At 39.9% G+C, this 22,573-nt stretch overlaps 1 protein-coding gene across 1 annotated transcript in view; it reads right to left on the bottom strand.

Moving 5' to 3' along the window:
- The window catches only part of EFCAB8 (EF-hand calcium binding domain 8), a 94,465-nt gene that overhangs the window by 13,072 nt on the left and 58,820 nt on the right, over positions 1–22,573 (bottom strand). The window contains exons 20-22 of the mRNA XM_064276422.1: positions 19,324–19,545; positions 18,576–18,734; positions 14,073–14,241 (exon numbers count right to left, since the gene is read on the bottom strand). Coding sequence (XP_064132492.1) covers positions 14,073–14,241; positions 18,576–18,734; positions 19,324–19,545 — 550 coding nt within the window. The remainder of the gene's footprint in view (positions 1–14,072; positions 14,242–18,575; positions 18,735–19,323; positions 19,546–22,573) is intronic.

Here is a 22,573-nt window from a genome sequence, read left to right as displayed (position 1 = left end):
ATCCCTGGCCATAACACAATAAAATTCTATCAAGGACTAAATTAAAATGTGGCATCTGAAGGCAGTGGTCCTTTGTCACCAATTGGGAGAAAAATAAATATAGGTCCAGTCAAGATAGCAAATCAGATAAACACACATATACACTCCAACACCCACTTCACTCTAAACATACTGAAATATTGACTGTGGAGAGAAAAAGAGCTTGTTTTTAATATACAACCTAGCTCCGAAGCAAGAAAAGCAAATATCCAAGTGCCAGAAATGAAAAGGGAACCCAGAAGTATATGAGAGATAGTGATTTGAAACCAAAAAGCCCCTTAGAGGACCCAGACCAGATATACAATTGAGGGGAAAACTGTATGAATTTACTAAAACTCATCCAACTGTACACTTAAAAATAAGTGAAGTATAGTGTATACATTATACCTTAGTGAAGCTACTGAGAAGTCAGTGAGTTTTTAAAAACACAACAGTAGCTAGGCACACCTAAAGAGATAACAAATAAGTTGGGAAATAAAACTATTATCACCCAAAATACAGCATATAGATCAACAATATAGGAAATATGAAAGAGAAGGCAAGAGTCAGAGAAGACAAAATAACAAATTCCAATATATCTCTCAAAGGCATTCCAGCAGAGGTGTTACTTGGAGATAATGGCTGAGAATGTTGCTGAATTGAAGACTTAAAAGGCTTAAAATTTTTAAATCACACTAGGCCAGAGAGATAAATTCATACCTACACAAACTGTAGTCAAACTTCAAAATAGCTAGGATAAAGTGATAATCATAAAAGCTACTGGAGAAAAAGCTTGATTACCTCTAAAGGAACTACTACCACGCTGGCCACAGATTTGTTTTAAACATTACACCAGAATGTAATAGAAAATCATCTTCAACTCAGAATTCTGTATTCACCTGTAAAATGGTAGTAGTAGTAGCATCAGAACCATCTAACTTCAGAGGGAATGAGAATTACCATCAGCCCAATGTGCAGGTCAGACATACCTTTACCCTCCAACCCTTTCACCAATTCTGACACCAGCCGTCCTCCCCACAGCACGCTCTACTTCTTTGCTGTGTTTGATAATCGGCTGCAATGGCCACACAGAACTCAAAGATCATACATATAGTTAAGTGTTTTATTAAGGAAGTAACAGGCTACAACTCAGGATCAGGATCAGAAAGCATGTAAGCAACGGCTCCCTTCTTCAGTGCAGGACAGCTCTCTCAGCTCCTCCTGGTTGTCCAGGCCTCCTCTCGGACCCCTGAGGGGTCTGTTACCACTAACTCTGCCACTGGGCCCCTTCCAGGCCTCTCACTGTCTTCAGTGTTACAGCCCTTGACCCATGTTACAGCTCTTTTAGGAGGTTCCTTGCCTCCTCTCTTTCTCTCTCTCTGCTTCTTCTTTCTTCCTTCTGCTTCTCTTCTGCTTCTTCCTGTCTGAAAAACCTCTGTGGGGCTTGCTGCATATATATATATAAACACAAACCCAATTCTGACTTACAGTGGCCCTATAGGACAGATTAGAACTGTCCCATAGGATTTCCTAGACTGTAAATCTTTACCGAAGCAAACAGCCACATCTTTCTCCCACGGAGCAGCTGGTGGGTTCCAACCACTGACCTTTCAGTTAACAGCTCAGCCCTTTAACCACTGTACCACTAGGGCTCCTCCATATATACACAACTCCTTGTCAATTTCAAGGCATGGCCCCTCCCAGCAGGGGGGCCACCAACTAACCAATCCCCTCTCGTAGGCCACAGATACTTCATTTGCATAGTAGTCTACAGATACTTCATTTGCATAGCCTACTGACCAATCCCTGCAAGGCACATACCAATCACAGGGCAGGGTACAGCCCAGGGTGAGGCAAAAATTATCAAACCATCTTGTTTACAGCTTATTCAAGAAATGTCAATCAGCCTGGACAAAAAAACAAACCCTCTGGGGTAGAAACTAGGACAAAAGTAACTCCTTAGATCTTTTAGGTAAAATCTCTCAAGTTATTTTTCCTAAGAACCAAGGCAAAAGGCCACTTAAAGAACTCATTTCACCACACCATCTGTCTTAGTTATCTAGTGCTGCTGTAACAGAAATACCACATGTGGATGGCTTTATCAAACAGAAGTTTATTCTCTCACAGTTTAGGAGGCTAGAAGTCCAAATTTAGTCCAAAGTCAGCTCCCAAGGAAGGCTTTCTCTCTCCATAGGTTCTAGGGGAAGGTGCTTGTCATCAATCTTCCCCTGGTCCAGAACCTTCTCAGTGCAGCGACCCTGGGTCCAAAGGACATGGTCCTTCTTCTCCTGGTTCTTCATTCTTGATGGCATGAGGTCCCCCTCCTCTCTGCTCTCTTTTCCCTTTTATATTTCAAAAGAGATTGACTCAACATACAACCTAATACTGTAGACGGAGTCCTGCCTCATTAACATAACTGCCTCTAATCTTGCCTCATTAACATCATAAAGATAAGATTTACAACACACAGGAAAATCACATCAAATCACAAAACGGTAGATAAGCACACAATACTGAGAATACGGCCTAGCCAAACAGACACACATTTTGGGGGGACACATTTCAATCCATGATACCACCTAAACCATTATTTGAGAGCAAGAGTGAAATAAAGACATTTTTTAAAGATACAAAGACCAAGAGAGTTTAATATTTTCAGTGTCTTGGTGGAAGAACCATTAAAGTATGTACTCCAGGAAAAAGAAAATTAAGCCTTGGAATAAAATGCAAGAAGAAATAATGATCAAAAAATTGATAAAATATTTTCATAAATTTTTATAAGTATTGCCTATAAAAAATATATTCTCTGTATTTTAAAAACAGGTAGAATATTACGCAAAAATATGGAACGCAGGAAGGGGAAGTTCAAAAGAAGTTAAAGCTTGCTTACGCAGGTCCTTGCCTTGATCCTGAGAAAAGTGAAGATGTTAACTTTAGTCTTTCTTAAAAGAATACAATGTTCAGCACAGATAATAAAAATTCAAAGTTAAACACTAAAATCATAAGAAAATGCATATTGTTTTCCAAACTGGTAAGGAGGGGACAGGGTAGAGACAATAAGATGCAGAAAGAGGGAACAGGGCAAAGAAAAAGCATAACAAGCATATGTGTAAAATAAAACGGTAGAAGTAAATCCAATTACATGAAAAGCTGTCATCTGAAATAATCCCAAATTGAAAATAAAACAATCAAAAAGACACACTCAAATTTTCCACTTCCATTAATGGTAGAATAGCTTGTCATAGACTACCAGCCCGCAGGGAATAACTAGAAAAAAAGCTAGACAAAATCTGATGAAGTTTGAAGGCGGTGGAGAGCTAACATGGCAGCCAGATCTTGAGGGGCCAGAATCCTGAAGAGAAGTACACAGAAAAAAAAAAAAAGTGAGCCAAATATTCTACATCACACTTAATGGTTCAAAAGCATCAGGGGAGCATAGAAGCTAAGAAGACATCGGTTTCATGGAGGCCTGGCTTGATGAGGAAGAGGAAGCCTGCTAAACACCCCAGATATCCAAATGAGACCCTGGAAGGGCTGTCCCACAAAAGGAAGGGTAAATGTGAATTAGACCAGTCATCACATAAAAGTCTGGAACCGAGCTTCAAACCAGCTCCACTGCAGACAGGATTGAGGTGTCTGCCTTTACTCTGTCTACCCGCCAGAAGCAAAGTAAATCCTCTCTGGACCTATAACATTAGCCGAAGCCTCAAATTATCTATTGCTTCTTCTAATGAGCATTCTGGCTGTACTTTTTCCAGGACCTATTTGTTCGTTCTTCTGACAGTCCATGGTATATTCGATATTCTTCGCCAACACCATAATTCAAAGGCATCAATTCTTCAGTCTTCTTTATTCATTGTCCAGCTTTCACATGCATATGAAAAAAAAAATTTTTTTTTTTTTTTTTGAGACCATTGAAAATACCACGGCTTGGGTCAGGCACACCTTAGTCCTCAAAGTGGCATTTTTGTTCCTTAACACTTTAAAGAGGTCTTTTGCAGCAGACTTGCCCAATGCAATACATTATTTGATTTCTTGACTGCTGCTTCCATGGGCGTTGATTGTGGATCCAAGTAAAATGAAATCCTTGAAAACTTCAATATTTTCTCTGTTTATCATGATGTTGCTTATTGGTCCAGTTGTGAGGATTTTTGTTTCCTTCATGTTGAGGTATAATTCACACTGAAGGCTGTGGTCTTTGATCTTCATCCATAAGTGCTTCAAGTCCTCTTCACTTACAGCAAGCAAGGTTGTATCATTTGCATATTGCGGGTTGTCAGATATCTTCCTCCGATCCTGATGCTGCATTCTTCTTCATATAGACCAGCTTCTCAGATTATCTGCTCACCATACAGACTGAATAAGTATGGCGAATGGATACAACCCTGACACACACTTTTCCTGATTTTAAACCACATGGTATCCCCTTGTTCTGTTCAAACGACTGCCTCTTGGTCTATGTACAGGCTCCACACGAGCACAGTTAAGTGTTCTGGAATTCTCATTCTTTCCAAGGTTATCCATAATTTGTTATGATCCACGCAGTCAAATGCCTTTGCATAGTCAATAAAACACATTGTCATCGAGTCAATTTCAACTCATAGCGACCCTATAAGACGGAGTAGAACTGCCCCATAGAGTTTCCAAGGAGCAACTGGTGGATTCAAAGTGCTAATCTTTTGGTTAGCCGCTGTGGCTCTTAACTACTATGCCGCCAGGGTTTCCAATAGTCAATAAAACACAGCTAGACATCTTTCTGGTATCCTCTGCTTTCAGCCAAGATCCATCTGACATGTTGCAACCATTTTTGAATTATCTTCGGCAAAATTTTACTTGCATGTGATATTCACAATATAGTTTGATAATTTCCACATTCTGTCAGATCATCTTCCTTTGGAATGGGCACAAACATGGATCTCTTCCAGTCAGTTGGCCAGGTAGCTGTCTTCCAAATTTCTTGACGTAAATGAGTGAGCACCTGCAGCGCTGCATCCCCTTGTTGAAACTTTGCAATTGGTATTCCGTCAACTCCTGGAGCTTTGTTTTTCTCCAATGCCTTCAGTGAACCTTGGACTTCTTCTTTCACTACCATCGATCCTTGATCATACGCTGCCACCTCCTGAAATGGCTGAATGTCAACCAATTCTTTTGGTACAGTGATTCTATGTATTTCTTCCATTTTCTTTTGATGCTCCCTGCATCATTCAATATTTTTCCCATAGAATCCTTCAATACTGCAACTTGAGCCTTGAATTTAACATGCTCGGCATTTCATTTCACTATCGATATGGTCGGGGTTAAATCTGCCATCTTAGTATTTGTTTTCTATCTGTCCCATCTGCTCTTTGTTCTCTTTTTCTGCCTTGTTTTGGATTACTTTTTAAATATGATTCTACTTCATCTTCTTTTTGGCTTCTTATACACTACCTTGTTTTGTTTCTTAGTAGTTACTCTAGGATTTACAGCACACATTTTTAACTTACCACAGTCTACCTTCAAGTGATTATACCATTCTGGAATAGTGTAAGAACCTGTCAGCAGTACGCTTCCATTTCCCTCTCCTGCCTTTGTAATATCATTGTCATACATTTTACTTTTACATGTGTTATAAACCCCAAAATACATTGTTTTTGCTTTTACTTTAAGCAATCAGCTATCTTTTAAAGAGATTTATTTGATTTGGGAAAAGTTCTTTTACATTTATCCACATGTTTAATATTTCTGTTGTTCTTCATTCCTATATGTATACCCCAATTTCATCTGGTATCATAATCCTTCTGACTGAACGACTTTCTTTAAGATTTCTTATAATGTTGGTCCACTGATGATAAATTCTCTCAGCTTTGTATGTCTGAAAAAAGTCTGTATTTTACTTTTTTTTTAATCAGATTTTATTGTGTTTTTGGTGAAGGTTTACACAGCAGTTTGAGTACCCATTCAACAATTTCTATACAAATTGTTCAGTGACATTGGTTACATAATTCACGATGTGTGAACATTCTTATCATTTGTGTTCTAGTTGTTCTGTTTCCATTAATCTAGTTTCCCTGTCCCCTTACCTTCTCATCTTTGTTTTTAAAAGATATTTTTGCAAGGTGTGGAATTCCAGGTTTGCATTTTTTTTTTTCTTTTAGGGATGTTGCCGCACTGTCTGGCTTACACTGTTTCTATCAAGAACGCTGCTGTCATTATTTTGTTCCTTTGTATGTAACATATCTTTTTTCCTCTGGCTGCTTTTAAGATTTTTCTTTTTATCACTGGTTTTCAGCAATTTCGTTATGATATGCCTTGGTGTTGTGTTGTTTTTTTCATGTTTCTTCTGCTTGTGGATTCTTTGGTCTTCTTGGATCTGTGGCCTTATCGTTTTCATTAAATTTGGAAATTCTGTCAGTTGTTATTTCTTCAACTATTTTTTTTATGTCTTTCATCTCTCTCTCTTCTCCTTCTGGGAGTCAAATTACATGTACATCAGGTCAGCTGATGCTGTCCCCATAGTTCACTCACACTTTTTTTTCCTGTATATTTCTGTTGCTATGTCTTCATGTTCATTCATCGTTTCTTCTGCAGTGCCTAATCATCTGCTAATTCCATCCCATGTATTTTTAATCTCAGACACTGCTATTTTTAATCTCTAAAAATCAGTTTGGGTATTTTTTGTACATATTCCATTTCTTTCCATGCTGATGTTTTCCTCTACCTTCTGTAACACCTCAAGTATATTTATAACAGCTGCTTACCACCCTTGTCGACTATAGTAGGGTGAATAATGGACCTCAAAGATATGAGGTCCTATTTCCTAGAACCTGTAAATGTTACTATATTTGGAAAAGGATTCTTTGCAGATATGATTAAGTTAAGGATCCTGAAATGAGGAGGTTACCCTGGCTTATTCAGGTGGGTCCTAGATGCCAACATAAGTGTCCTTATAAGAGAGATAGGCAGAGGAATATTTTATACCCATGCAGAGGAGAAGATAATGTGAAGACAGAGGCAGAGATTGGGGTGGTGTGGCAACAACCAAGGAATGCCAGTTGAAAGAAATAAGAAATGGTGTAAAAATGGCTTGGGGTAGTGTCTGACCTCCTCTAACTTCCCAAGGGGGAGGGAGAATCAAGATCGATAGCCCAAGGCTGATTCCTATAAAAAAAAGCAGAGGTCAAACATGCCTCCTCTCTCCATTATCTTTACCAACTCTGACATCAATCATCTCTCCCACAGCACTCTCTACTGGGTTCAATAATTCATTGCAGTGGCCACATAGAACTCACAGACCATACACACAATTATGGGGTTTATTAGGGAAGTAACAGTTAAAACAGAAACCCTGGTTTGTTTGTTTTTTATAGTGGTTAAGTGCTACAGCTGCTAACCTAAATGTTGGCAGTTCAAATCCACCAGGCACTCCTTGGAAACTCTAGAGGGCAGTTCTACTCTGTCCTAGGGTCACTATGAGTTGGAATTGACTCGACAGCAATGGGTTTTTTTGGGTAACAGTTACAATTCAGGCTCAAGAACATTCAGGATACAGTTCTTCCATCAGGATAGCCTCTCCCCGGCTGTGCTCACAGGCACTCCTCTCCCTGGCCCTCAGTCTCTGCCCAAAGGCACTCAGCTTTCTCTCTTCACAGGCTGGAAAGCCTAACACGCCGTCTCCTGCTGCCAGGTCTTTGCTGCTGGGCCTCTCCTTCCTTGGTGGTAGGCGCCTCCCTTTGCTCTGGAACTAGCTCTCTTTTAAGGCAAAATTGACCGATACCCTTGGTGGGCCACAACTATCCTATCTCACAATCACCGGGGTGGGCGTTACAAGACCATGGCTAGAAAGGCCACACACAAAAACAATTAATTCACCGAAAACAGATTCTTCCCTAGAGCCTCCAGAGGGAGTGCAGCCCTGCCAATACCTTGATTTCAGCCCAGTGATATGATTTCGGAATTCTGGCCTCCAGAACTGTGAAAGAATAAATTTCTGTTGTTTTGTTTTAAGCTGCCTAGTTTGTGGTAATTTGTTACAACAGCCACAGGAAAATAATACTAATCCTATTGTTTGTGTAGTTTTTCCATTGATCTTCCTCCTCGTTCTCAGTCGTATTGCCTTCTTTGCAGGGTTTTTTTTTTTAATGTATGCCAGATATTGTGAATTTTACGTTGTTGCGTCCTAAGTTTCTTGTTTAGTTTTTACTCCTTTAAATTTTTTTTGGCTTTGTTCTGGGACTCAGTTAAGTTACCTGGAAATAATTTTATCCTTTTGAGGTTTGCTTTTGAGCTTTGTCAGATAAGTGCAGAATAGCCTAAGGCAATACCCTTCTGAGGACTTTCCTAGATGCCCCATGTGTTAAGAGGTCTTTTCACTCTGAAAGGATGACAAACTATTCACAGTCCTGGGTTAGCTTCAAACTCGTTCTGCCTACTGCTTTCTGGTGTTTCTTTTCCCAGTCACAGTAGTTTCCTCACATGCAGTAGTAAGCTAAAGACTTGAGGGGAAATCCTCTGCAGAATGTTCTTTCTCCCTACAGTGTCTTTCACTTTGGTATTCTGTCCCATAATGTCTAGCTGCCTTGCCCTCTCTGAACTCCAAACTGTCTCCTCAGCTTAAAGAAATTGCTAGGCTTTACTTGGGTTTCCCCTTCCTGTGCTATAGCCTAGAAACTCTCTACAGGCAATAAACTGGGGCAACTGTACTTTATTTATTTACATTCTTTCAGGGATTAATGTCCTTTACTACTGTTGTTCAATGTCTGAAAACAGTTTCATATATTTGGTTCAGGTGTTTAGGTGTCTCAAGTGGGAGTATAATTCCCCCCCTTGTTACTCCATCATCCTTGAACCAACAGAAATGATGGACAATAGAAATAGACCCAGAAGTAAATCAAATATTGGAATTAACAGAAAAGGACTTTAAAAGAAATTGGACTAATACGTTTAAGAATATAAAGTACAAAATGAGGATTTCACCACAGAACAGGAATAAATTTAAAAATAATTTAAGAGGTTTTTTAAATCCATAAAAGAGCTGAAAATGCAAAGAAATCTAGATGAACTAAATGTTCAGAAAGTAAAAAGCTCTTAACAGGAAAAAAGAAGCTAATGGCTGCTTTCAACCCTGACACAGTAGTGGGAAGAAGAGAAATCCTCCATAGACAAGGTAAGGAGAAACTAACCAACGTTTAATGAACTTTTAGCAGTCTCATATGGCATGAGAGATTAGAATCCAGGAGATTCCAGCCACAGATCAAGTCTTCAGTCACCTACCAACTCTTCTCTCCGTATTCCCAGAGTGTATAGTAGCAGTACACTAAAAGCTGTGGGCAGGGCAGAAGAGCTGAAAGTCTCCTCTGGGACACTTAGAGACCTTTACTTTGTTTGAAGCAATGGTGGAGAAAAGCTGGGGATAAGGCTTGGGATGAGGTATGGATAGCATGTGGAAAGCTGGAATTAGGGCAGAAGAACTAAGAGAAATCCTTCAAAGGCACCAGGTCTTTACCAAGGGCAAGGGAATCTTATGCCAAAGGCTAGGGGCCGGGTAGGAGACTTGCAAGAAACCCTCTGAGGCCCACAGGGCCTTGCAAATACAAGGCAGTGGCCAGCCGAAGGACTGCGCAGTACAATGAATTACTTAATATGGTCCTTCTAGCCATGGTCTTCATGATTCACACACAGTGATTGAGTGGAATTTGCCAGCCTCCACGGTCCATTGGCAGCCTATCATGTGACTGATTTGCCGGCTCTGGCAGCCTTGTGAGCCAGCAGCCTGTGGTCTGAGCTGCCTGTTTGGGTTCATCTGCTCTTGCAGCCTCGTGGGTCAGGAGAAGCCTAGGTCTGACCCACAAATTTGGAACCTGTCAACCTCCACAACTGCAGGAGCGACTTCCTTTATACGGTTGGTAAGTTCTGCAGCAAATTAGGGAACCAAGGACCAAGGACGGGGAGGGAGAGTACTGAGGGGAGAGGGAGTAGTTGATGTTAGAGATGATGGAGTGATACGGCAGCTTGGAAAAGTTGGACATTTGGGACATCTTTAGCCTCCACCTCATAGGAACCAGCTTTGTGCTGATCCTTATAAGGAGAAATTATTCATTGAGATGGGTATGGGGCAGGTAAACCAAGGGAAACCTCACTAAAGTCATTCATCTACAGCCTTGTGGTAATCCTCCAACAGCAGGGGCAGGGCAGCAGGGTGAAGAGAAGTCTTCGGAGGTGCAGAAAGCAAGAGGTAAAACACAAAAGCAAAGGGAACACCCCAGCACATGGTTTTTCTTTTTCAGTTCATTAACATGGTGATTTAAATTGACTGATTCTCAAATGTTAAACCAACCTTGCATATCTGGGATGAACCTATTCTTCATGCTGTTATTCTTTTTATATACTGCTGGATTTTATTTGCTAAAATTTTGTTAAAGATTTTTGTGTATGTTCATACAAAATGAAAGTCTGCAGTTTTATTTCTTTGTAATGTCTTTGTCAGGTTTTGGTGTCAAGTTGCTTTATGCATTGAAAAGCATTCCTTTTCAATTTCCTGGAAGAGTTTCTGCAGAATTGATATTGTTTCTCCCTCAAATAGTTGGTAGAATTTACCAGTGAAGTCATCATCTAGGCCTGGAGTTTTATTTGTGGAAAAACTTCTAACTATAAATTCGATTTCTTTGACAGAGAGATATTCAGGTTATCTATTTTTTTCTTAAGTAAGCTTTGGTAGTTTGTGTCTTTTTTGAGAAATTTATCAATTTCATATAAGTCCTCAAATTTGTTGCATAAAGTTGTTAACTATTTTCCTTTTAGTATCTGTATAATCTGTAGTGATGTCTCCTCTCTCATTGCTGATGTCGGCAATTTCTTTCTTCTCTCTTTTCCCTTGTCAGTCTGGTTAGAGGTTTATCAACTGATCTTTTCAAAAAACCAATTTTTGATTTCATTGATTTCCATTCTGATCTTTATCATTTTCTTTCTTTCTACTTACTTTGGGATCAATTTACTCTTTTTTTTTTTTTTTTTTTCTAGTTTCTTGAAGTGAAAGCTGAGGTCAATGATTTAAATCACTGACCTCAGCTTCTTTTTTTAAATTATATAATAATTTCACTTTCTTACATTTTCGGTGGAAGTGTACACAGCAAAACAGGTTTCTATTCAACAATTTCTACACATATCACATTCAGTGATACTGGCTACATTCTTCACATGTATCGACATTCTCATTATTTCCATCCTAGTTGTCCCATTCCCAATGACCTAATCTCACAGCCCCCTAACCTTCTCATTTATCCTTTAGAGTATTTGTTAACCATTTGGTCTCATATAGACAGTTTTTTTAAAACAGTGCAGTACTCGAGGGTGATATTCCTTATTTTATGAGCTAGCCTGCTATTTATTTAACTAAAAGGTGACTTGAGGAGATAGTTTCAGTTCGGGGCTTAAAGAAAATCTCAAGATAACAGTCTCAGGGATTCCTCCTGTCTCAGTGGGTCCATTAAGTCAGGAATTTTTTTTTTTTTTTTTTAAGGTCTTTAACTTCATCCTTTCTCATATAGGCCTTTAGTGTTATAAATTCCCCCCAACTACTGCTTTAGTGACAGTCCACAAATGTTGGAACGTTGTGTTTTGATTTTCATTCAGCTCAAAATACTTTCTAATTTCACTCTGGATTTCCTTTTTGACCCACGGATTATTTAGTTTCCAAGTGGTTAGAGATTTTCCAAAAATCTTTCTGTTATGGATTTTTGATCCAATTCTACTGGGATCAGAGAACATACTTTGTATGACTTAAACCCTTTTATAACTACGGAAACTCGTTTCATGGCCAGAATGTGCCCTGTCCTGGTAAATGTTCTCTGTGTACTTGAAAAGAGAATGTATTTGATTATGTTGATCTACAAATGTCAATTAGATAAAATTGTTATTCAAATCTTCTGTGTCATTAATGATTTCCTATATACTTGTTCTATCAATTTTTGAAAGCAGTATTGAAATCACTGACTCTAATTGTGGATTATTAATTTTTTTAATGGATCATACCAAATGCTGATGAGAATGCAGAAGAACTACAACTCTCATATGCTGCTAGTGGGAATGAAAAATGGTACAGTCACTTCAGTTAACAGTTTGGCAATTTCTTACAAAGCTAAAATACACTTACCATACAACCCAGCAATTCCGCTCCTAGATATTTACCCAAGAGAAATGAAAACAATGTTTACAGCAGTGTTATTCATAGTCACCCAAAACTGAAAATGACCCAAACAGCCTTCAACTGGTGAATGGATTAACAAATTATGAGATAGCCATACAATGGAATAATACTCAGCAATAAAGAGAACAGATTACTGACTCATACAACGACCTAGATGAATCTAAAATCCAATATGGTAAGTGAACATGGCCAGACTCAAAAGGTTTATGATTCCACTTTTATGCCATTCTGGAAAAGACACAACTATAGGGACAGAAAAGAGATCAGAGGCTTCCAGGAGAAGGGGGAGGGTTTACTACAAGGAGACATGAGGGAACTTTTTCGAATGACGTCCTATACCTTGTGATGGTAGTTACACAATTGCCTGCATTTGTCACAACTCATAGAACTGTATGCTTTAAAGGTGCATTTTACTGTATATAAATTATACTTCAATAAACCTAATTGTTAAAAACAATCAAGCTTCTAAAGGATAACCAAAGATTATTTATGGAGTAGTCAAATATTCCTTTAAAAGGATATAAACTGCATGAACCACAAAAGACGAGACTGATAAAATAGATTACATTAGAATTGAGAACTTCTGCTCATCAAAAGGTATCACTAAGAATAAAAGGCAGGTAACATAACGGGAGAAGGTATCTTTAAAACATATAACTGACAAACAACTCATAGCCACAAGACATAAATAACTCCTCAAAGCCAAAAGAAAAAGACAACCCAGTAGAAAAATGGGAAAAATTCTTGAATAATCACTTAACAAAAGAATATAGCAGGATGGTCAATAAATACAGAAACATGTTCAATCTCATAGTCATCAGGGAAATGCAAATGAAACCACGATGAGATGCCACTACGCACCCATCGAGATGGCTAAAATTAACACTGACAACACCAAATGTAGGCAAAATTATGCAACAATGGGAGCTCTTGTTCACTGCAAGTGAAAGCATGAAAAACGGTAACCACTTTGCAATACCGTTTGACAGTATTTACTGAGGCTGAACATAAAGCATACGCTAAGATTCTGCAATTCCATTCCTAGGTACACACACGACAGAAATGCATACATTTCTTTTACCAAAAGATACGTGTGAGAATGTTCATAGTATTATTTTTTATAGTCCCAAACCAGAAACAACCCCAATGTCCACCAACAGTAGTAGCACACAGAAATAAATTACGGTATATCACATGACAGGATACAATTCACCGATGAGAATGAACGAACTACCTCACTCAACAAATGGATAAATTTCACAAGCATAATGGTGTGCCGTAATGTTGAAAGAAAGAAGACAAACACAAACAAGAATGTAACGTGTGATCTCATTTGTGCTGTTCAAAACCAGGCAAAACCAACCTATGTACTTAGAAATCAGGATAGTGGTTACTTTTGCAGAGGGGTAGGTAGTGGTGGGGGGAGGGCATGAGGGGAGCCCCTAGAGTGCCAGTAATGTTCTTTTCTTCATATGAATGGTGGCTATAGGGGTCTATGTTTACTTTCCGAAAATCCACCAACCTGTATACTTCTGATTTGTATACTTTTCTTTATGTCATACAGCAACAATTAAGTTTATTTTTAAAGAGAGAAAAGAATATACCTTATCATGTTTGTGATTTGTAAAAATATACAGAGGCCAATAATGTTGGGTAGATAGGTAGATGCATGAATGGATGACTGACAGCTGGATGGATGAATAGGCAGACTGCTGCATGGACTCACACCCTGTTATACCTACTAAGCAAAGACAGCTGCCATGGTCTGAATTCCCCTCCTCATGGGGTATAAGATCTATGCCATATTATGTTCTAACAGGGACGGGGCCAGGAAGGGCCATGGGGCATGGCTGAGCTTCAGCGGGACCCATACCAACAGCATCGCCATAGAGTTTCCAAGCCTTGACGTTCTGGTCCAGACCAGCACTGATAACCAGCTGGAAGCTGTCCACATACAGGATGTCTTCCACACTCTCCAAATGGCCCTTCCAGGTAATCAGTAGCGTGGGGGGAGTCAGAGAAATGGTCTGGCCATCCACAACCTACAGGGGACAGAACAGGAAAACTATTTTTACTAAGACCACCACACAGGCTCATCAGAAAGCATCCAGGACTGGAAGCAGCAGAGCCTAGTGGAAGGGCCCTGGAACGCAGGCCAGGGTTTTAGTTCTGGATATATTCCTGCATTAACTTGCTGGTGACCTGAGGTAGGTCCTGGCACTTCTCTGGGCTTTGCTATATTGTTTACCGAAGTGCTTTTGCACACATTATTCCATTCGAACCTCACAACAACCTTATGGAATGTGTATGACTCTCACCATTTTACAGAGGAGAGAAATGAGGGTCAGAGACATTCAGTAGCTGACCCAAAGAGACACAGCTAGAAAGAGATGGGGCCAGGACAAGAACCCAGGTTTTCTTGCCTTCTAAGGTTATTCAGCTGGGCATTGTGAGATGAATAAGGAGAGTAAGCAGGTAATACATCACATTTTTGTTGTTGTTGTTGTTGTTAGGTGACATCAGGTCGGCTCCGACTCATAGCAAACTTACATATAACAGAACAAGCTTTACTTAACCGGAAAATGAGCAAAAATAACCATGCCCATTTTTTAAAAAACAAGATTAATTAAGGGGGACTTATCCAACCATATTCAAGTGTGTTAAGTCACAATGATACAAACTATAAGCTTACAGAGCAAGGAAGAGATACAGAACTCAGAAACCAACCCAAACACACGTAAAACTCTGATATAAGAGTGGCGGCAAAACTCATGGTTATAGGAAACAGATGGTGCTGAAACACCTGACTAAACTATTAACCAGAAAACCAAACCAAACCCATTGCTATCAAGTGAGCCCTGGTGGCATCCGACTGCTAAGCAAAAGCTCAGCAGTTCGAATCTACCAGCCGCTCCTTGGAAACCCTCCGGGGCAGTTCTGCTGTGTCCTGTAGGGTCACTATGAGTATGAGCTGACTAACTATTAAGAGAATCTACATCATTACCTGACAATCTTACAACCAAATAAATACCAGAAGGGTTGAAGAATTCTTTTTAATGAAACCATAAGATACCTAAAAGAAATTATGACTGAATATTTGTCTTATCTCTGAATAGTAAAGTGATAGAAGGCAATGAGAAACATCACGATGGGAAGAAAAACTGGATCACAGAAAATGAAAATGTTGTAATTAAAAATCACTACAAATAAAATTAAGAGGCAAATGACATTGGGAAATGTTTGAACTACATATGACAGACAATGGGTTACTATCTTCACATATTTTTAAAATAATTATACATCACTTACAAAAGATGGTTACCACATCCATACATCTATGGTCAATTGATTTTTGACAAGGGCGCCAAGTCTATTGAATGGGGAAAGAATAGTCTTTTCAACAAATAATGGTGGGACAATTGTATCTTCACATGCAAAAGAATGAAGCTGGACCCATACCTCACACTGTATATGAAAATTAATTCAAAATGCATCAATGACCTAAATATAAGAAAACCATAAAACTCTTAAGAGAAAACATAGGGGTAAAACTTCAAGACCTTGTTTTTGATGATAGAGTCTTAGATATACACCGAAAACACAAGCAGCAAAGCAGAAAATAAACTTGATCAAAATAATAAACATTTGTGATCCAAGATTTCTTTATCAAGAAAATGAAAAGACAACCAACAAAATCAGGGAAAATACTTGAGAACCATATGTCTGATGAGGGTTTAATATCTGAATATATAAAGGACGCGTACAACTGAATTTAAAAATGGTCAAAAGACTTGAATAGACATTTCTCCAAAGAAGAAGGGCAATGAGCACTTGAATATTCATCATCAGTCATTCAAAAAAGAAACGGGGGAGAAAAGTGAAGAGTACTGACACGTTGCAGGGATGCAACCAATGTCACAAAACAATTTGTGTATAAATCTTTGAATGAGGAACTAATTTGTGCTGTAAACTTTCACCTAAAGCACAGTCGAAAAAAAACAGTTGCCATAGAGCTGATTCCTGCTCATGGCGACCCCACGTGCGGCAGAGCAGAAGTGTGATCCATAACGTTTTCAATGATCGATTTTTCAGAAATAGATCACCAGGCCCTTCTTCTGAGGTACCTCTGGGTGAACGTATACCACCAACCTTTCATTTAGCAGCAAGCATGTTAACCATCTATCTGCACTACACAGTGAATCCCATTAGTCATTGTTCTGTGCTGTAGAGTCAACTGCATCTCAGAGCAACCCTATAGGATGGAGTAGAACTTGCCCTGCAGGGTTTCCTGGGCTGTAATCTCTATGGGAGAAGACTGTCATGTCTTTTCTCCCATGGAAAACCAGGAAACCCTGGTGGCGTAGTGGTTAAGTGCTATGGCTGCTAACCAAGAGGTCAGCAGTTCAAATCCACCAGGTGTTCCTTGGGAACTCTATGGGGCAGTTCTACTCTGAATTGGACTCAACGGCAGTAGGTTTGGGTTTTTCCTCCCATGGAGCGCTGGTGAGTTCAAACCGCTGACCTTTCAGTTAGCAGCTGAGTGTTTAACCACTGTGCCCCCAAGGCTCCTTCATTAGTCATTAGGAAATTGCAAATCAAAACCACAATGAGATACCACTTCACCCCTAAGAGGATGGTTATTATCAGAAAATAACAAGTGTTAATGAGGATGTGGAGAAACTGAAACCCTTATACGTTACTGGTGGGAATGTAAAACGGTGCAGTTGCTGGGGAAAACAATTTGGGGCTCCTCAAAAAGTTAAACATAGAATTACCATGTGACCTAACAATTCCACTCCTAGGTATACACCCAAAAGACTTTCAAGCAGGAACTCAGACACTTGTACACCACTCTTCACTGCAACGTATTCACAATATCCAAAAGGTGGAAACAGCCCAAATATCCATCAACAGATGAATGGATAAATGCGGTGCGTCGCACTATAGAATATCACTTAACCATAAAGAGAAATGCAATTCTGATACATGCTATGACACGGGTGAACCTTGAAAACATCCAACAGCCGTAAAAAACAATCTTCTGATATACAAAGATCTCCAAGACATATGATGAGGGAAAGCAAAGTGAGTATCCGTGTATATGCTATGCTACCTTCATGTAAAAATACACGGAAAATACACGTTTAAAAAAAAAAAACACGTTTATGTTCGGACAAATACTGGAAAAATAACCAAAAATCAACAGAACTGTTACTTCAAGGAATAAAAAGAACTGGTTTTTGAGGTGACAGGAATAGAAATAAGGCTCCTCGGTGTAAGCCTTTTTATATTGCTTGATATTTTTAAACTTCCATTGATGTGTAATAGATATACAGAGAAGCGCACGTATCATAAATGTGCCACTGAATAAATGTCTACAGATTGAACGTGACTATATGATCGGCACCCAGATGGTGAAACAGAACAACGTCTGCCTCCAGGTGTCCTCCTCCTGGCCCACTGCTGTCACTCTACTCCCACCGCCACTTCTCACAGTATAGATCTGTTTTGTTTGTTTTTGTACTTTATATAAATGGAATCGTAAAACATATAATACATACTCTTTTGTGGCTGGCCTTTTTTTGCTTAAATTGTTTGAAGAATTGCCCGTGTTACACTGAGTAGTTGTAGAGCTCATTCATTTCCATTGGGGGGTATTAGTCTGTCATGTGGACATGCCACAGTTTATTTCTCCAGTCTATTGCTGATGGGCATTGGAATTGTTTCTACTGTGCAGCTGCCAGGAATAGTAATTCTATGAACGTTCTTATTTGTATCTTTTAGTGCACAAATTTCTCTGGGGATCAACCTAGGAGTGGAATTGCTAGGTCGTAGGGTAAGCTGCTGCAAAAGAGTTCTTCAAAGTGATTATGCCAATTCACACTCCCACCAGAAGTGTACGAGTTCCAGTTGATCTATATGCTTTCCAGCTTTCGCCGTTGCCTGCCTTTTTAGTTTTAGCCTTTCTGATGGGGGTGTAGAGGTATCACATTTTGGTTGTAATGTGCATTTCTCCTGATGACTAATGAAAAGGTGCTCAACTTCGTTATCATCAGGGAAATATTAGGAGCTTTTTCTGCAAGAAAATACATTACAATTTGAATTATTTTTACAAAGAATGCATGATTCTGTTGCAAAGGTCAAAGCCCTTGGAAGGGGTGGGTGTGTGTACATGTACATGTGTATGCTTGTATGTGCATAAGGGTATGTTTGGTATGTATATACTTGTGTTTTACTGGTTAATGGAGACTTCTGGTTAACAGAGACTTTTCCACATCAGCCAGACAACCTTGAACAGGAAACGTGCAAGACTTAGAATCTCAGCACGAGAACCATGGTTCCCAGTTGGGGAGCAGGCCTCCAGTAATCTTCCTACCTGCTTCTCCTCCAAGGACACGTATTTGGAGGGGCTGACCCAGAACTGCTTAGGAATTAAGAGCTGGAATTTGTTCTCTGTTTCAGAGACAGCCTTTCCCCCACTGCTTCGGGACAGCCGAGGGTCAGTGGATATGCAGTAATCTTTGATGTCCCAGATCTAGGTACAAAATATGGGTTAGTGGTCCAGCACCTCTCAATCTTGACCCCAACCCCAACCCCAACTCATGCTATATGCTCCTCCCAGACCACTCCTCTTCACCTTGGGGATGGATCTTACTCATCCCTCTGAGACACGCAGACTCTCGGAGACAGAGGGGTCTTAGAGACCATTTCTGAGTTAGCAGGCAGAAAAGGTGTAGCTGGCCCAAGAACAAGATGCTTCTGCCTCGTGTCTCATCACAAAGCACAAAATCAGTTCCTGAGATAGCTGATCACAGATTGGATGCGTGGCTGGGGATGAGGGACTTGTAAGCAGAGAACAACGGAGCATGGTATTCACTAGGAAGGCTTTTTGGATGAGTCTTTCAAGCCAGCCAAAAACAAAAACAAAGCAGCTTCTTGCTCATTTCGCTGAGCACACCAGAGCATGAGAGAGCTTCCAAGGTGATCCGCCCTACTCCCCACTGTTTCACAAATGAAACCAGTGCCCAGAGGAAGAGAGGCTAGGCAAGGGCCACATGTCACAAAGGGGTGGCCGGAAGCTTGACTACACCAGCCCCTCAATCTTGGTGCCGGTTCTTCCTCACCTTAATGCGTCCTCTGCAATCCCCCGTGACAAGAATCCAGTCATGTTCGTCAGTGGCCATGGCGCCCACAACCACATCTCCTGTGTCTTGGAAATCCACAGGGAACTTCCCCAGCAGGCCTCCATTCCCATGAACGGACCAGGCGTAGATGTAGCCATCAATGCAGCTGCTCAGCAGGGCAGCCGTGTGTGGCAGGCGAGGTCTGGTTTGCAGGAAGAGGATCTGTGCAAGAGAGGCCCAGCTCAGTAGGGCTGTGAGAGGCTCAGCCCAGCTGCTGTAACACTCTAAGGGACCCAGAGTAAGCCACCACACTCATCTGATCCTCAATCTCCTTGATACCCAGTAAGATGGTGACGGTGACGCCACCCTTCCGAACTAGCTGGTGAGGAGCAATATTTTGCTGGAATACAAGCTCCTTAATGGCAGAGATTTATGTGATTTTTCATTCGCTGCTTATCCTCAGCAACTTGAATAGTGCCTGACACATAGTAAACCAAACCCATGCCTGTGGCCGTCGAGTCAATTCTGACTCATGACACCATGTGTTAGAGTAAAACTGCCCCATAGGGTTCTCTTGGCTATAATCTTTACAGAAGCAGGTTGCCAGGCCTTTCTCCCATGGCACCAATGGGTGAGCTCAACTCGCCAACCTTTAGATTAGCAGCTCATGGCATACCGATTGCGCTACCAAGGGACTTTTTTTTCTGACAAACGAAAAAAAATAAAACCAAACCCATTGCCATCAAGTTGATTCCGACTCGTAGCAACCCTATTAGGACAGAGTAGAACTGCCCCATATGGTTTCCAAGAAGCACCTGGTGGATTCAAACTTCGACCTTTTGGTTAGCAGCCGTGGCACTTAACCACTACACCACCAAGGTTTCCTTCTGACATATAGTAGGTGATAAATAAATGTTTCTTGAATAAATAAAAGAGCACATACAAATTTAATTTGCCGTAAGTCTCAAATAATATTTTTTTAAGACCTTTTACTCAACTCAAAGTGATCTGGAGGACAAACTCATTTCCTTCATAGCTATCTGTAGCAAAATGTCCATATTTTCCAGCCAATAAGACAAGAAAGCATTTTAACCAAATTCTCATTTAAGTCTTGTTTTGATCAAGTCCTTTGCCAGTTCTCACCTCTGCTCACTTTTTACCCTATGTGTGTCACCCCTGTGGTCCTGGGAGGCCACATGGGAAGTTGGTCTCTGTGGTCAGCCTGAGAAAAGAGTTGTGTGCTAGGCCCTGCATGAGGCTGAGAGTATAGCCAGGTTGTGGAGAAGCCAGGCCAGGAAGAAGAAATTGGAAGCCTCCCTGACTGCTGCTAACTCAGTACTTTACAGTGTAGGGGCTTATATGTCCCTGAAACATGCCGCCAAAAAAAAAAAATTCTCAATTACCCTTATTTCACAGAGGTCCAAAATAAGATGCTCAACCTGCTTTTGGTTGGCCCAGTGCCAGGGTCACAAAACCAGGAGCCCCTAAACCAATGACAAAGGGCAAGCATTTCCCCACTTTACACAAGTATGAAGAAGTTAGAATCACCCACAGAACCCAAATACACAGAAAGAATCACCAAAAAACCTAGAGGAGGCCTCATGTGAAGCTATTAAAAAGAATGGGATAGATCGGTCTGAGCACCCTGAGAGAAAAAGTTGTTCACAATATATCGCTAAGTTAAAAAAAAAAAAAAAGTGGGAGGGAGGAAGGCAGGGGGTCAAGCAGCTGCACAAAGATATCAAATGCTCCCAGGAAAATCACATCAGATAACCAAATGGTGGACAATCACTCAATACTGGGAATCATGGCTTAGCCAAATTGATACACATTTTTGGGGGGACACAATTCAATCTATAACAGTGAGTCTCCGTTAACATCACTGAACATCCTAGATCTCTTAGGTTTGCTTTCTACTTATTTCTCACAGACTTGATGTTGTACAGTATGCAGGATAATATTATTGAGTTTATTCCCTGAAAATATGTTGTACTTGTTGGTCCTTACGACTGCTCGAGTTGTACCATTTTTTGGAGATCTCTCCCAGCTCTTATTTTTCCCCCCATGTATAGAATTGAGTATTTCTTTAAGGTTCTTGCCTTTCCATTTGGAGAACTCCTTTGAATAATACTTGAAGAGCCAGTCAGGTAATGGCAAATTCCCAAACCTTCTGTTTATTTGGGAATATCTTGATTTCTCCCTTGTTTTTGAATGACAACTTTGCTAGGTAAAGAATTCTTGGTTGGCAATTATTTTGGCTCAATATTTTACATATGTTGCTCTACTGTCACCTGGCCTCTAGAGTTTCAGGGAGAAATCCACATTGATTCTTATGGAAGACACTTGGTATATGTTATATATATATATTTTTTTTCTTGCTGGTTTCAAAATTCTCTCGTCTTTGGTTTTTGGGAATTTTATTAGGATGTGGCACGGAGTTGATCTTTTTGTATTTCTTCTAATTGGGGTCCATGTAGCTTCCCGCATTTGCAGGCTTGATTCTCTGTTCAGGTGTGGGAAATTCTCTCTGATTACCTCTTGGAAAATTCTATCTGTGCCTTTATTGTTATCACGGTGCTTTGTAATTTCAATAATTCTAATGTTAGATTTCTTAATTGAATCCAGTATTTCCATTTGGATTTGTTCACTTTGTTCCTTCCTCTTGTTTTTCTTGAGACTTGATAAATTCAGTTATTCTGTCTTCTAGTTCACTTATTATAACTTCTGCCTGGTAGACTCTATTGTTGAGTGTTTCTCTCTTGCTTTTTCTAATTCAGTTGTTTTATATTCTTCAGTTCTAGCAGTTCCGTTTGGGTTTTTTGATGTTTTCAATTTCCTTGGCGAGCCTCTAATTTTGTTCCTCCATTTGTTTTCTGATGCCCGTTATTTTGTTTTCTGTGTACTTTCTGTTTTCTGTAAACATATTTAGCACCACTGTCTGAAATTTTTCTATTTTTTGCATTAATCTGCCCTTCATAGGAGAAATTTCCTCTTTTTCAGGTTCTCCTTTTGATGGGTCCTTCGTCTCTTGTTTTCTATTTTTTGCATTAATCTGCCCTTCATAGGAGAAATTTCCTCTTTTTCAGGTTCTCCTTTTGATGGGTCCTTCGTCTCTTGTGATTTTGTGTTTTACTATTTTTTGTTGAACTTGGGCCATTTTGATATCTTTTTTTTTTTTTTAATAGTTTAAATTCTGTTTTCTGATTTTTGTGGTGAATTTCCTGATCATGCTTGGTTGATTTAGCTCTGC

The sequence above is a fragment of the Loxodonta africana genome, chromosome 24 (genome assembly GCF_030014295.1).
Source record: "Loxodonta africana isolate mLoxAfr1 chromosome 24, mLoxAfr1.hap2, whole genome shotgun sequence".
Lineage (NCBI taxonomy): Eukaryota > Metazoa > Chordata > Mammalia > Proboscidea > Elephantidae > Loxodonta > Loxodonta africana.
This window is presented reverse-complemented; position numbering and strand designations above follow the sequence as displayed.